The 13315-nt window shown below is 40.2% G+C and overlaps 1 protein-coding gene across 15 annotated transcripts in view; it reads right to left on the bottom strand.

The window, feature by feature from the left end:
- The window catches only part of PLEKHH1 (pleckstrin homology, MyTH4 and FERM domain containing H1), an 81624-nt gene that overhangs the window by 10489 nt on the left and 57820 nt on the right, over window positions 1–13315 (bottom strand). For 9 of the 15 annotated variants that reach the window (XM_086895880.1, XM_086895883.1, XM_023928292.2 and 6 more), the window contains 10 exons: window positions 12898–12995; window positions 10197–10374; window positions 9623–9778; window positions 6927–7027; window positions 5088–5229; window positions 4029–4171; window positions 2987–3116; window positions 1272–1358; window positions 661–807; window positions 85–355 (listed from right to left, as the gene is read on the bottom strand). In XM_086895880.1, coding sequence (XP_086752006.1) covers window positions 179–355; window positions 661–807; window positions 1272–1358; window positions 2987–3116; window positions 4029–4171; window positions 5088–5229; window positions 6927–7027; window positions 9623–9778; window positions 10197–10374; window positions 12898–12995 — 1359 coding nt within the window. In that variant the 3' untranslated portion in view covers window positions 85–178. Of the gene's footprint in view, window positions 1–81; window positions 356–660; window positions 808–1271; window positions 1359–2986; window positions 3117–4028; window positions 4172–5087; window positions 5230–6926; window positions 7028–9622; window positions 9779–10196; window positions 10375–12897; window positions 12996–13315 lie in introns of those variants that run through there. The other 6 variants (XM_086895888.1, XM_086895879.1, XM_086895887.1 and 3 more) reach the window with 2 other exon arrangements.

Below are 13315 nucleotides of genomic sequence, written 5' to 3'. Positions count from 1 at the left end.
GTGTCATGGAAAGGAAAACTCCTGCACAGTCCCCCAAATAAATATTGGTGTTTTTTTTTGTTTTAAGAGAAAGTACACTACCTCTAAGGAACTTTGTCTATTATTATGGAAAAAGCATCAGAGCCTGCATTAATCTGTGGTATAAAACCAACAAAATCAGCTGATACGGAACAAGCCCTTAGAGCAGGGTGGGCCCCTTTGTGCTTCGGGGCACAGAAGGAAAAAAGCACCGGTTTTCAGTCTCCCAGAGCTTCTTAGCAGGTGTTTTGCTTCGTGAGGGCTGTGTGGAAGACAGCAGTGAAGGAGTTGAACGATAGTTAATGTAGCTGGCAATCAGAAGTGTTGCTTCAACAATCTGGGGAAAAGAGAAAATTATTAACTGAAGGTCAATTAGAGATAAGAATGCCCTTTGATTTTTAGAATCTACTGATCACATAGCTTTTGTAAATGGCTTTCTCCCATGGAATTGTTCTGTTTTAAAATGAAGCTCTAAGAGTCAGGTAGAATAAATCTCTTGCTAAAAGGTTCCAGCTTACAAAGGATTTGTTGAACATATATAGCTAGTGCAGCGGTCACAAGTACCAGTCCCCAGGGCTTGTACAAAACACCCAGCCCTGATGCTGCCAGCTGGAAAGAAACTCACTTTTCATTTGTAATTACCTTTGGAATTGCCATTGTGAAGAGGAGTTTTTCAGTGCTATTTTTTCCAGAACTTCTTTCTTTCATTTGACTGACTACAATCATGAAGTCATCTCGACAGCCTCCAAAGGTCAGCACAGAGGAGTATGAATAAGACACCTTCAAATGCTGCAGACAGAGTTTGAAAAAGTTATAATTCTGGGAAAAACTCCAAATGTCTACCTTAAACTAACAGATTATTACTACTTCCTGCAAGAACACCAGGTCTCCAGCAGTTAAGGGCAGTAGATGGCTCTATAGGTTAGAGCTGGCACAGAAAGCTCAAGTGAGATCATGTTTCTAGTTCTCTCCTGGTGTGCTCAATGCCTCACTACTTCAGAGTACAGATTTTGTTATATTCCAGATGGTGGTAGTAAAGCACACACCACTGAGATTTTGCAAGATGTATGAACATGCTTGCTGCCCTACCTTACACTGCAGCTGTAATTTTCCTTTGTCTATGGAGTGTTCAAACATAACACTGACTTCCCTCTGACTTTTACAAACTACTGGATCCATTTGAAGTTAAAGACAAACTGTTAGTGACTTTCACTGGACTCAGGGGAATTTCTTTTCATGCTTCTTCAACATACCATTGTGTTATAATCCAGTATGCTGATACCATCTTCATTCACAGCTATCCAGACTGGACAGCCTTCCAATGAGGAAGGCAAAATAGGCTGGAGAGAAAGAAAATTATTAATTCAGGTATTTCTTGACCACCACAGAATGATTTCTGATATAAACGTTAAGACTTACGGATAAAGTGAAGATGAGAAAAAACCCTAAAGGTTTACTGGTGTGAGCTGGTTTGATTTTTAAGATAGCTTTCCCCAAAATCTGTAATAACATTTTCAGATTTACATACACATTTTGGAGTAGTGGCACAAGAGATACAAGGATAACAAAGTCTTTGAAATTAATTAGATGCCATCCATGTGGTTAAAACTGAAGGAAATGCTAGGACAGAGCAACAGCATGGCAACTCTGCTGAGCACATGTGTCTATATTGCTCCTATCAGGAAGGCAGTGAAACCTGCTGGTTTATATGCCAGGGCACCCAGTACCGTCACATCGATGCCATTTTGTTTCTTACAGAATCTTACGACAAATGTGCATCAGTTGTCTGTTGAAGATGACTTGTTAAGGCTAATGACATAAAATCTTTCCTGAGAATCTGCTATTACACAGCTAATGCCATAGGCTTTGCTGTTCAACTGCTGAAAAGTTATAAAATAAGTTAATCATCAGGAATACCAACATTATTTCACCTGTGGGTGAACCTATTCTTTATTCTGATTCTTCAGTACACTCAATTACATATTCTGTCAGTAACCTCAAATACCAGTAACCTCTTCTGACAGTAACCTCTTTTAGTCCTGACAGTGGAAATAACTGTCTTTTGAAAACTTCTTGTACATTTACTCAAGAGGTCCCTTTCACCATTAGACTTTTTTTCTGTAACCAGAGCAGCTTTGACTTCAACACAAGAGACATGTAACCATGAAGAAGACCTCCCTCAAGCCTTCAACAGCAGAAACTTCTGCTGGGATGGGGAAGATGGTTAATGCCAAAACAGGATTTCTCAGCCAGCCATTATGTGCTACAACATTAGTTCAGGCATAAGCAGCAGGTACAGAGCTCTAGCCTGCAATGGCGTGAGGAACGGTACAAGCTACTGCGGGAACCACTCCCTCCAGCTGGTTCTTTGCTCTCCCACTGATGCCTGTGGGCTGGTAGCTTACCCAGTGTGTACTTTCATTTTTGTTTCTGCAACAGGACATTAGCAGTGCTTGCCTCTCTCATGTGGCAAGGAATACATCCAGCAAAGAACAGGACTGAAGTGCCCATTCTCCTTTGGGGAGGAGAATGAGTCCTCAACAGCTGCCAGGTGTGACTAAGCAGGGGGACTTTTCCCTTCCTCCCACACTGTGGTATGTAAATTTTATTTTTTAAACTACCACTGCAGCCTTGATGTCCAGGAAAATTCCTGCCTGAGAAAGATTCGGCAAGGCTTGTAAGGACTCTGTATCATGATGAATTGTCACAGCCAGGGAATCGTCAGTATTTATTTACTGAACACTAGCAACCTCTAGTGGTTAGGATATACTTGTCTTCCTTATTTTTCAACCTACATGGTACCAAGGCTGCTCTTTCAGAGCAGAGTTCTTCAATTTATTCCCTTTCTGAAGTAGAAGCATTTTCAACCCATGTTATCCAAAGAGGTTTTTTAACCAAAGATTACCGTAGATATGTCTCTGCTCAGATAATTCACTCTTGAAAACGGACAAAAGTGAGCTCCAGTTACCTTAGCAGCAAATATTTTGGTTCCAAAGAGAGGCCATTTCCGGGCCACTGTCAAATAAATTCGAATGCATTCTGGTGGAGAGCATCCCTGCAGCACCATCCACTTTGTCGCCAGCCTGTCTGTCAGTTGCCTTTAGGAATCCAAAACACAAGACTGTATTATTTACTAATGTCTTCCAAGGAAAGATGTGTAAAATTAGAACAGTTAATAAATGTACCTCTTTACTCCAAAAGGGCTGTTCTACACAGCACTTACAGAGGGGGCTGTTAGCACTATCAGTTCTAGAATCTGAATTTATTTTAGCCTTTCTCTACTTCCACATACTTTATCACCTTCCTCATACCTTGCCTGTAGTATGCTCTACATGGAGTGGCAATATATATTAACTCACTCTTGATCTGGCTCACTAGTTTGGCAGCTACCATGCTACATGTGGATGGAGTTTGCTTCCAAAGGGAGGTAGCTAACTGTGTTAGTTCCACCACTGCATGCCTAAGTAGCTTAGGATCCATAGGAAGACAATTCTCTCACTTAAAATCAGATAGATCTGAAATCTGTGGCAACACCTGAATTTTGTACACACAGAGCTCTCTGCACTGTGTGTAAGAATTTCTAAGTCAGAGCAACAAAAAACCCTGCCAAAACATATCCTACCAGAATTACTGCATGGCCTGAAGCAACCCACACAAGCTGGCTTTCGGGCTCATGGCAAATGTTAGGCATCTGATTCAACTGACCCTTGGGGTAAGCGTAAAACAAAAACTCAGAATTCATTTTAGGCTTGGGTTAGTTTTTTGAAACTGAGATGCCTAATTTGGAAGTGAAAGACCTAAATTTCTTGTCTACGGCAGAATTAGCTGGTGATTTGGCTCTTTTAATGTTGTTTTTCCTTTTAAAGGAATTTTTTCCTGACACTTCTGTTTTGTTTGAGTTTATACATCAAATAATCTTGACAGGGCTCCTTGAAACTTCTTAAATGTAAAGACAATTTGGCAAGTAAAAGCTGATCTCAGTGTGAAGTACTGAAGAACCAACAGCTTACCTGAGCTGTTCAGGACTAATGTTTTGCTTGTAGTGTTTGGGGTAGAATTTATCTAAAACTTGGTGGAGAAGATGCTGCATTTTCAATTGTGATGTTCCCCCAGGACCTGAAGATCCTGGTCGATCCAAATCCCCATATTCCACCTAAGACAACATTATAGCTTATAGTGCAACAGAACTATGAGGTTTTTAATGTTGTAGAACATTCCATGAATACCCATACTGATAACTACTATGTTTATTATACTAAACTACTGTGTTTATTAGTCATGCAAAAAGACACAGGCTGGGGAATGTTGTCTACAGCATTAACCACAGTAAATGTATACAAAAGAGCAACCACTGAGAACACGACTGCTCAAGGAATTATCTACTGGTCTAAGAGAGTGGAACATAATCTCAGCCAGGTATTTGTTGTGAGGAGACACATTCATATAAACTACCAGGCCTTGGGGATTTATTTTCAACTGGCCAATTAAAACAACAGCATAATTGTAAATAGTTTGGACCATGTCCACAGCTTCTTCACCTCAGTTTATGCTGTTTTAACAAATACAACACTCAGTTACAGGTCAGTAAAAAAACTATTACACTGCTTATCCCCACAACCCACAATGTGTGTTTTATGTGGTAAAATACTAAATGCAAACCTGGAGATCTAATGGGGGGGGTGTTAGAAAATGCTCTTCCTGAGTAAGAGGATACTGGCAGCACAAGAGGGGAAGTTTTTACTGTTAATGGAATTCTAGTGGTGGTACTATTTCCGTACCTCTACCAAAGTACTAACTGGAGCAGGTCTGGTGACAGTCCAGCCTCACTCTGTTTTTTCCAGTATTTTTCTTGATAAGGAAAGGCACAGCTAGAGCAAATTTCCCTGCAGCAAAAGGGTTCTAACACATGTATGCTGCTGTAATGTATTTGCCATGGTACATCTGATAGTGTGTTTGTTTGATACACCACACTGTATGTTTGATGTGCTTTTGAGGTAAAAAGCTGCTGCTTAGTCGAACATAGTGCACAGCTGAAGGAGGACAACAGAAAGGATTTCTGCCATACTCACCTGAGCCATTAGAGCCACCATTTCCAGAGCTAGCTCCTTATTAACAGGAAACCTTCCATTGGCTATTTCATTGCTCACTTGGAAGGCCAGTAGCAACCGTTCACGGTCTGTCTCACCTTTGGCCTGGCTCCGAAAATACAGCCTAAAAAGTAGAGAGGATTGTGAAGGTAAAAAGATACTGTGTACTGAAAGTACAGCTGGGAAATTGAATCAAGATGAGGCAAAATAAAAGTGTGTTTTGTTTTGGGGTTTTTTTTTCATTGAGGGGGTACTGGACAGATTTGAGAGCTGAGGTGCTTCCCTTCTGAACAAGATTTGAGCAAGGAGGCTCAAAACATGTATTCTAGCTTTGGAGGCTACTTGAATTCTGTAAGCTAACCACTTCTGGACAGTGAACCCTTATTAAACACAGCTAAATCAGTGTCCATTCATCCCCATCAAGCACAAACAGGTGATATTTAAATTATGGTCTTCTCTGCTTAGAAAGAAAACACAACTACCTCTGCTCTACATGTATAAGCTTCTATGAGGCAAACTTGTAGACTTGCCAGCTTGGATTTGACCACTTACACTGAAGACTTATTAAAAAATGCTTCAGTTTGCTTCAACAGGAAAAAAGAAACCCAATGAGCAGACTTTGTTTAAGGAAACATGCTTGTAAATCAAAGCATCCTATTGTTTTTTGGGGTTGAAGACACCAGTTTGGGGAATGCTTCCCAGAACCATTCCTCATACTTACAGTCCATAGCAACTAATTCACATACTAATTTCAAGCTACATCTATGGCCATAAATCCCACAATTTCACTACATGATATATTCATTCCAGTGGATCAATTTATTTATTTTTATGTCACTTTGAGATTAACTACACTATTAGGACCATATTGACCTTACAAATGTCTTATCAGAGTCCTTCATGTTAGAACAGTCAAGCCTTGGAAAGACCTTATCAAAACATCCTTGCTGTCTAGCCTATGCACATTCCAGCCCAACAAAATAATACTGCAAAGTTTCACTCCTGAAATAAATACAGCCTTCTGGGCCAAAAGCACTAACTTCTACTTTCACTTCTACTATACCAATGAACAAAATTGACAGGAATTTGTTTCCACCATTACAGTCAACAAAATCTTCATATGTTCAATATTGAGCTCTCTGTTCAGCTTTGGGGCAGCTTTTGTTTCGCCTACAAAGAGAATTCATTCCTTGTTCTCATACAGCTCTTGATTTACTGTAACCCAGAATTCCTATCTGTAATATAAGTGATTAACTCATTCCAGTTTTTGATTTAGATCTTTATCTTGTACCTCCCTTCTCTACCATCTTTCATCATCTAACTTTAAACATTTCTTTCTTTATAAAGTTTGGGCATGGCTACTACATATCTCTTCTACAGTTCATATGATTTAGAACATTGTTCTTGTATCTTTTTCATCTTTGTGATTGTTCACTTAATTGCAAGTTTCGGCATACTTGTTTTCACTAGTGATTTTTCCTCTAGGTCTCTCTTCCTCTCACCTAACATTCTTCAATTATGTTTTAGGATCTAGGCAAAATAAATTGTGCCAGGGATGCCTTATTGTGTTACATCTAGTTGTAAACTCATTTTAAGTCTATTCTGCAATTGCAAAGTGGTTTGGGCTTTACCCCTAGGCCATATACTTTTGTATATTTAACAGACAAAACCCATCACATCTCCTGTAGGATTTAACTACATCTTAGCTAAAATAGTTTTGGCACCAATGATACTACAAATTACTGGTCATCTACACAGATACATGCAGTCTAGAATGTTCAATGAACAGCACTAATAATGCCACCCAACAGAGAACAGTACCTGTTCTTATAGGTCAACTTTACAATTCTTGTGCCACCTTCATATTTTCCAGGATGCAACTCTTTTAAGGCTTGTTCCCATTTAGAAATGACATCACAGATCTTAAAAAAATATCAAGGAGAAAGGAGACAAAAACTGAGGTGAAATATATAGCCAAGGCTTGAGAGGAAAGTAAGTGAATAAAATATTGTAAAACACACAAGAAATAGCCTGGATCAACACGAACACAGCTCAAAGTGACACGACACATTCTTTTTCTACTGCACAGTATGCAATAATTAAAGCATTCCAACTGAAAACTCTAACCTGCAGGGGAACACATGAATTCTGGTCTGGTAGTAACTCTCATGGCTATATTTACCTTAGCAAATAGCAAAGCTCAGGAGGAACAGATCTGCACAAACACCCATTCCTAAGTCTCCATGCCCACACTAGTAGTCTGACTGAGTGACCTGAAAGCCCACTGCTATGCTGGATGACATCTTCCAGTCCATGTTTCATGTAAAAAGAATCAATTTCAGGCTCTCAGGCTACTCCTTAATGGAAGACAAAGCATGGTTAATAGGAATGATTGGTAGGTTTACATCAAAAGTGCCCTCCTGAGCCAAACTAAAGCCAAACTAAAGCCAAACTAATGTGTCCTCTGAACAGCAGCAGAATGTGCATGGCTACACCAAGCCCTTGGATGTGAATGTCCAAATTTTGGGAATGTTTGGTCCTAGATTCCAACTTTGTGACTCAGACATATTTTTCATAATAACATGGTATTTTGTTGGGTTTTTTGTTGTTGTTCCATTCAGCTCCTCCTGGTTATTCTAGTCCTTTTACAAGTGGTCTAATGAAAGCCCCTACTTCTCTTTTAATGAAAGGAATGTGAGCATAAGCAACCACATGAAATACGTAATCAGATCTCCAAACCTCTCTTCAGCTACCAAGATTTACAGATTATTTTTTACTTGCCAAGGCAAAGTGATGTCTTTGATTGTCTCAAGCTCCTTTGTTTGCTCTGATACCTCATCTCTCCAGATGGTCCAATTACCAGCAAAGCTCCAGATTACCTGATCTGTATCAGGCCATGAAAACAAACTATATAATTTGGCACTCTCTGTGGTAGTTTCCTTTTAAACCATCTATTTCAAGGTTATTGGTATCTTCTCCTTCTGTTGCTTAATGTGAAATGTTACACTGTGTAAAAATTGATTAAGTTCCCCACAGGTATCAGGATCTCTTCAAAGTTGCCACCACACTCATTCCTCCATTAATGCTGTTCTCAAAGCATTGAAAGCATCTTCAAATTATTCTCACAGATTTGTACCAGAATCTGATGGATCTCATTCATGGCAGCCACCCTGCTCAATTAAGGCTGCTCAATTCAGTTGCAGCACGGGTAAAAATCTCCAGATGGAAGTCACAGGTGCTAACACTTCATCTCTTTCTTTCCCCCTTGATCTGAGTCACTACGCTCTTTCTGAAAGTGAAGCCATACTCAGCAGAGCTTTCTCCCCTAAGTATGCTCATGAACAATTAAAGATTGAGTTATCTGGAGCTAGCACAGAGATACTTCATAATCCAACAGACGGAATTTATAGACATGCCAAAAGACTCACAGCCTAACATAAATTTGTCTCAATTAGGAGGGTCATGTTTGAAGTCAGTTGTGATATCTGATCATGCTGGCTAGCTCAGCCATGTTTCAATTTTGTAGTCAAGACAAATTCAACTTTAATATGTGCTAAAATCTGAGTTAGACTTTTTAAAATTTGACCGATTTATCACCTACTAAAATAGATCTTTCTATTAAGAACTGTATCAGATTAGGCTAGCTAATTATAGAATCACAGAATCATTTAGTTTGAAAAAGACCTTTAAGGTCAGGAAGCCTAATCATCAAACCAGCACTGCCAAGTCTACCACTAAACCATGTCCCCAAGTGACACATCTACAGATCTTTTAAATACCTCCAGAGGCAGTGACTCCACCACTTTTCAAGGCAGCCTGTTCCAATGCTTGAGAAACTCTTTCAGTGAAGTAATTTTGTAATAGGCAATCTAAACCTCCCCTGAGGCATCTCTGGGCTGCTTCCTCTTGTTCTGTCATTTGTTACTTGGGAGAAGAAACCGACTCCCACCTGGCTACAGCCTCCTTTCAGGCTGCTGTAGAGAGCAATAAGGTCCCCCTGAGCCTCCTTTTCTCCAGGCTAAAGAACCTCAGCTCCTTCAGCTGCTCCTCATCAGACTGACCCCTCCAGACCCTTTGCCAGCTTTGTTGCCCCTCTCTGGACCCACTCCAGCACCTCAATGTCTTTCTTATTGTGAGGGGCACAAAACCAGTGCTGAGTACAGGGAGACAATCACTTCCCTGGTCCTGCTGACCACACTATTTCTGATACAGGCCAGAAATTCCATTGGCCTTCTTGGCCACCTGGGAACACTACTGGATCATGTTCAGATGGCTGTTGACCAAGACCCTCAGATCCTTTTCCTTTGAGCAGCTTTCCAACCACTCTTCCCCCAGCCTGTAGGGATGCATGGGGTTGTTGTGACCCAGTGCAGGAATTAATATCTCATCTGTGATTATTAACCTAGATAGACAATATCCAAGCTTATTTGATCTTCATTCATTAAGAAAGATTTATTAACCATTTAACAGTCCTTCAAAGATGCATACTAAAGGTAGAAGAGGAGAAAAATAAATACCTTCATATTGCCAGGCAAACAGTGCTCCAAATTCCTGCCAGCAGGATCATCTGTGAACAAAGAAAATCCCATATGGGATGGCTTCCTCATTCCTGTTTCCTGGTTCAGTCTCTGGATGAATTCATCAACTGATGAGGAACCATCAAAACCTACAACCTGCAATGAAAGAAGACTTAACTGAGGATACAAGAACAGAGACCATTGATGGGTATCACAACTAATGAAGGTGGTTTCCTATGGATTAGCATCTCAGGATTAACTGCCAGCTCCAGTGACAACACTTGTGTATTGTCTCTCTTCATATCACATACATATTCATATCTTTCCCATATTGAGACACTTCCAACTTCTCTCCCTTTTTCTTAGCTACCTTTTCTTCCCAAGATCTGTAGAGCTAGGGGTGAATTCCTTTCACTTTCCTGGAAAATCAGCTAGTACAGCAAAAAAGAGAAGCAGTGTTTATCTCCCAATTCCTGACGTCTATAAATAGCATGGTACCATACATCCACGTGAAAGAGGCAGGCTATGGTGCAGTCCTCTAGTGCCCAGAAGAAAGGCAGCTGTGGTGGCTCACCTGGTACGTTCCATTCATGAAGTGCACTGGGATGCTGAAGGGGAGTGAGTGGTGGTAGGGATTTCTCAGCAGGATGGACACGATCTCCATCCGGGAGGGCTTAGCTTCCCGCTCTCCAGCCTGCACGGTGCGGTCTACTGATCTCTGGCAGTAGATGGCATACTTGCCTATCTCAGTCCTAGGCAAAGATGAGGAGAGAACCACAAATATGCTCCTAGTGCCATGTCCTCTTCAGTTTCCCAGGCCATGACAACACATTCCTCCCTCAGGCTTTTGCTCAAGGAAAGATATGTCTCTACACAGATACACTGTTCATCTCAACAGACTAACAGCCCAAGTGAAAAGCTACCACACAAATCTGAGCTCCAAGGACCTGTAAAACTAAGGCAGACAATGGACTCTCTAGGAAACACAAGAGTATTCCCTGCCTGCCTCTATGTAGAATGGACACATTTCATCTTCTGTGCCCTGTTGCTGCCATAGTATCTGTCAAGTCAAGGTCAATTCACCCTCAAACTTGCTGTCATGCCAGTGGAATTCAGTTACTATCATGTCAAGTCCTGGTAAATGTGGAGTTCTATAATCCTGTGAGACTAATGCACTACAAGCTCTGTTTATTAATTTACATGGTTGTACAAATTGTAAGTTTCCATTTAACCCTATATGCCAACCAAGAGACTCGACAGAGATTCCAAGCAAGCTTAGATTTGTTGACAGTTCAATATAGGATAGGGATAGTTTCCGAGAGGATCAGTTTACTGTCTACTGAAGAGTGCTCCACTGAGTGGCATCAAAAAGATGTGTCTCTAAAGTCAAGCAGGAACAGCCAGCTGCACCTTTCACAAAAATGTTAACAATGTATATACTCTATAAGTTCTGAAATGGAAGGATTTATATGGATTTGTAACTGTGCTATATCTTTGCATGAGAAAATAATTCCATTCAAGATGCCTTCAGGAGCTCAGTACATTATTAAATCTCCAGTTAAATCCCTACAAGCAACACGGAAGTCAGGAGTTCTGGCTGCAGCAATATATTATTCACTTCCCCAGTAATGAGCTTGAACAATATTCAAATAGATAATCTTGCTTCATCAAGAAGCTGTTATGTCTGGTTTCCAGATGCTCCTGAGCCCTGTGACTTCTCACTTAGAACTATGTCCCACTTTTCTTCCTCCCTTAGAGACTGGATATGTACGCTGAGATCACCTTTCACAAAAAACAATATATAATTATTATTATTATTATAATTCTTCTAATTAAGATCTTTTAATACCTAGAATAGATCTAGACCTTAGGCATTATGCAGCGTAAACATTCCAGTGTCTTGTTTGCTGTGTGAAACAGGGAGAGCATATCTCTTTAACTGGTCAAGAAACAGCTGTATCTGCTCCATCCAAAGAGAGGTAAGTATTCCTAGAGCTAGGGAGAAAGAGTCATGCTAAATCCCTTTACCAACTGCTCTAAATCTAAGCTAAACTACAGGTGAGCACAGACACATTTTCATGTAATTTCTGGGGGTTTTTTTCTAGCCCTAATAATTGTTTCATTGCTGGATCATAAAAATAAACTTCCTCTTTGTTTCTGTTTGGAGTGTATTTGTTGACAAAGGTGATTTTGGGCAGACCATCAGCATAGTACAGCTTGAAGCTGATGCAATGAATCAATTACATAAGGCCCAGCAAATCCTTATGAAATTCAACAGTCTCCACAGTACAGCAGCTCCACTAGTGAGCTGAATGGGTCATCTGGGAGCTGGTAATGCACAAGTTTGAAGAGATGGTTCCTGTAACTAGACAAAAGATCCCTAACATGTTAGCTTAGCAAATGGAGAGAGAGCCTGAACACTGAGGTGTGCCCAATACCTGTATTTTTGCTTTTAAGAAGAAATAGCAAATGTGAGGAAACAGTTAAGAAAATAAAATACTTGATAGAAGTACATGTTTCCTTTGCAGTGCCAGGAGACTTTTAGCTTGAGTTCCATGACAGATTTAGGCTTATTAATTGAATATGAATATTTGTTTGAATTAATTTTTTACTTTTACTCCTTTACTTTTGTCCTAACAACAGTGTATTTTTGCAACAGACAGGTAGACTTCTCTAGCTGTGACCTCCCCACTAAGGACACTCAGATACACTGAAGAAAAGATCACCATGGAAACAAAGAGCACAGCATGAACAATGGAGAAAAACTTCTTGCTGTTACCATAGTTACATACCAAAGAGGTAGGAGAAAATAGTACTAACTTATGTTTCAGGTTTGTTAATTTTTCCTAACTTTTTATGGTTCCCTGAGATATTTTATGCCTCACTTTTGTTATGTCACTTTGCCTGCTAACCTGGCAGTAGAACATAATCACCTGAAATCTGAATAATTCATTCCAAGTAATTACTTTGGTCTGTCTTTCTGTCAATAAAAGAAAGTAGCTGCAAAAGCAAAAAACTTCCCAACATAGCTCCAGTTATATCTATAAAAAGTTCTTTTGCTAATATAGGTCACTCAGTTTTGTGAACTAGCTTCATCTAAGTGACAAATTAATGTGAATGGTTGAAGGGGCACAGCTTTATACTACTGGAAACCTTCTGTCCTCCCTCTCAATATGTATTTATAGGTGTGTGTTCCAGAATTGCTTCCTTCCTTATCTGTAGTGGGTGCAAGAGGCGGTCAGCTGAGCCAAATGAAATGCTGTTGCAGTCCTTACCTGGGGTCTGCGTGTCGCTGCAAGTGCTGTTTGATGTACCAGAGGAAGTGATGTTGAGGCAGGAATAGAGGAGCACATAAAGCCAGGAGCTGCCAGCACTGTGAACACAAAACTGGACATCAGTCTCGTTCTGTACTTCTTACCTGTAGTCTTTCACAGAATACTACAGCCAAAATGATGGATGGTGACCAGTGCTTTTTGGAGTGACCCTGTTTGGATGTGTAGGTCAAGATGTTTCAGAGGGCAGTAATGGTCAGACAGACTGCTCTTCTGTATCTCAATCTGGATGCTGAGAAGAGTTCTATATGACTGGCTACTTTCTGAAAATTTTAGTGTGACCACAACTGAGTCAACAAATAAGACTTAAATTAATACTATGTAACTGAAAATCATAACCAAAAAAGCACTGGGAAATTTT

Source organism: Cyanistes caeruleus, chromosome 6 (genome assembly GCF_971803275.1).
Source record: "Cyanistes caeruleus chromosome 6, bCyaCae1.hap1.1, whole genome shotgun sequence".
NCBI classification, from domain to species: domain Eukaryota; kingdom Metazoa; phylum Chordata; class Aves; order Passeriformes; family Paridae; genus Cyanistes; species Cyanistes caeruleus.
Note: the sequence above shows the minus strand (reverse complement) of the source record. Positions and strands in the feature narration are given on the sequence as shown.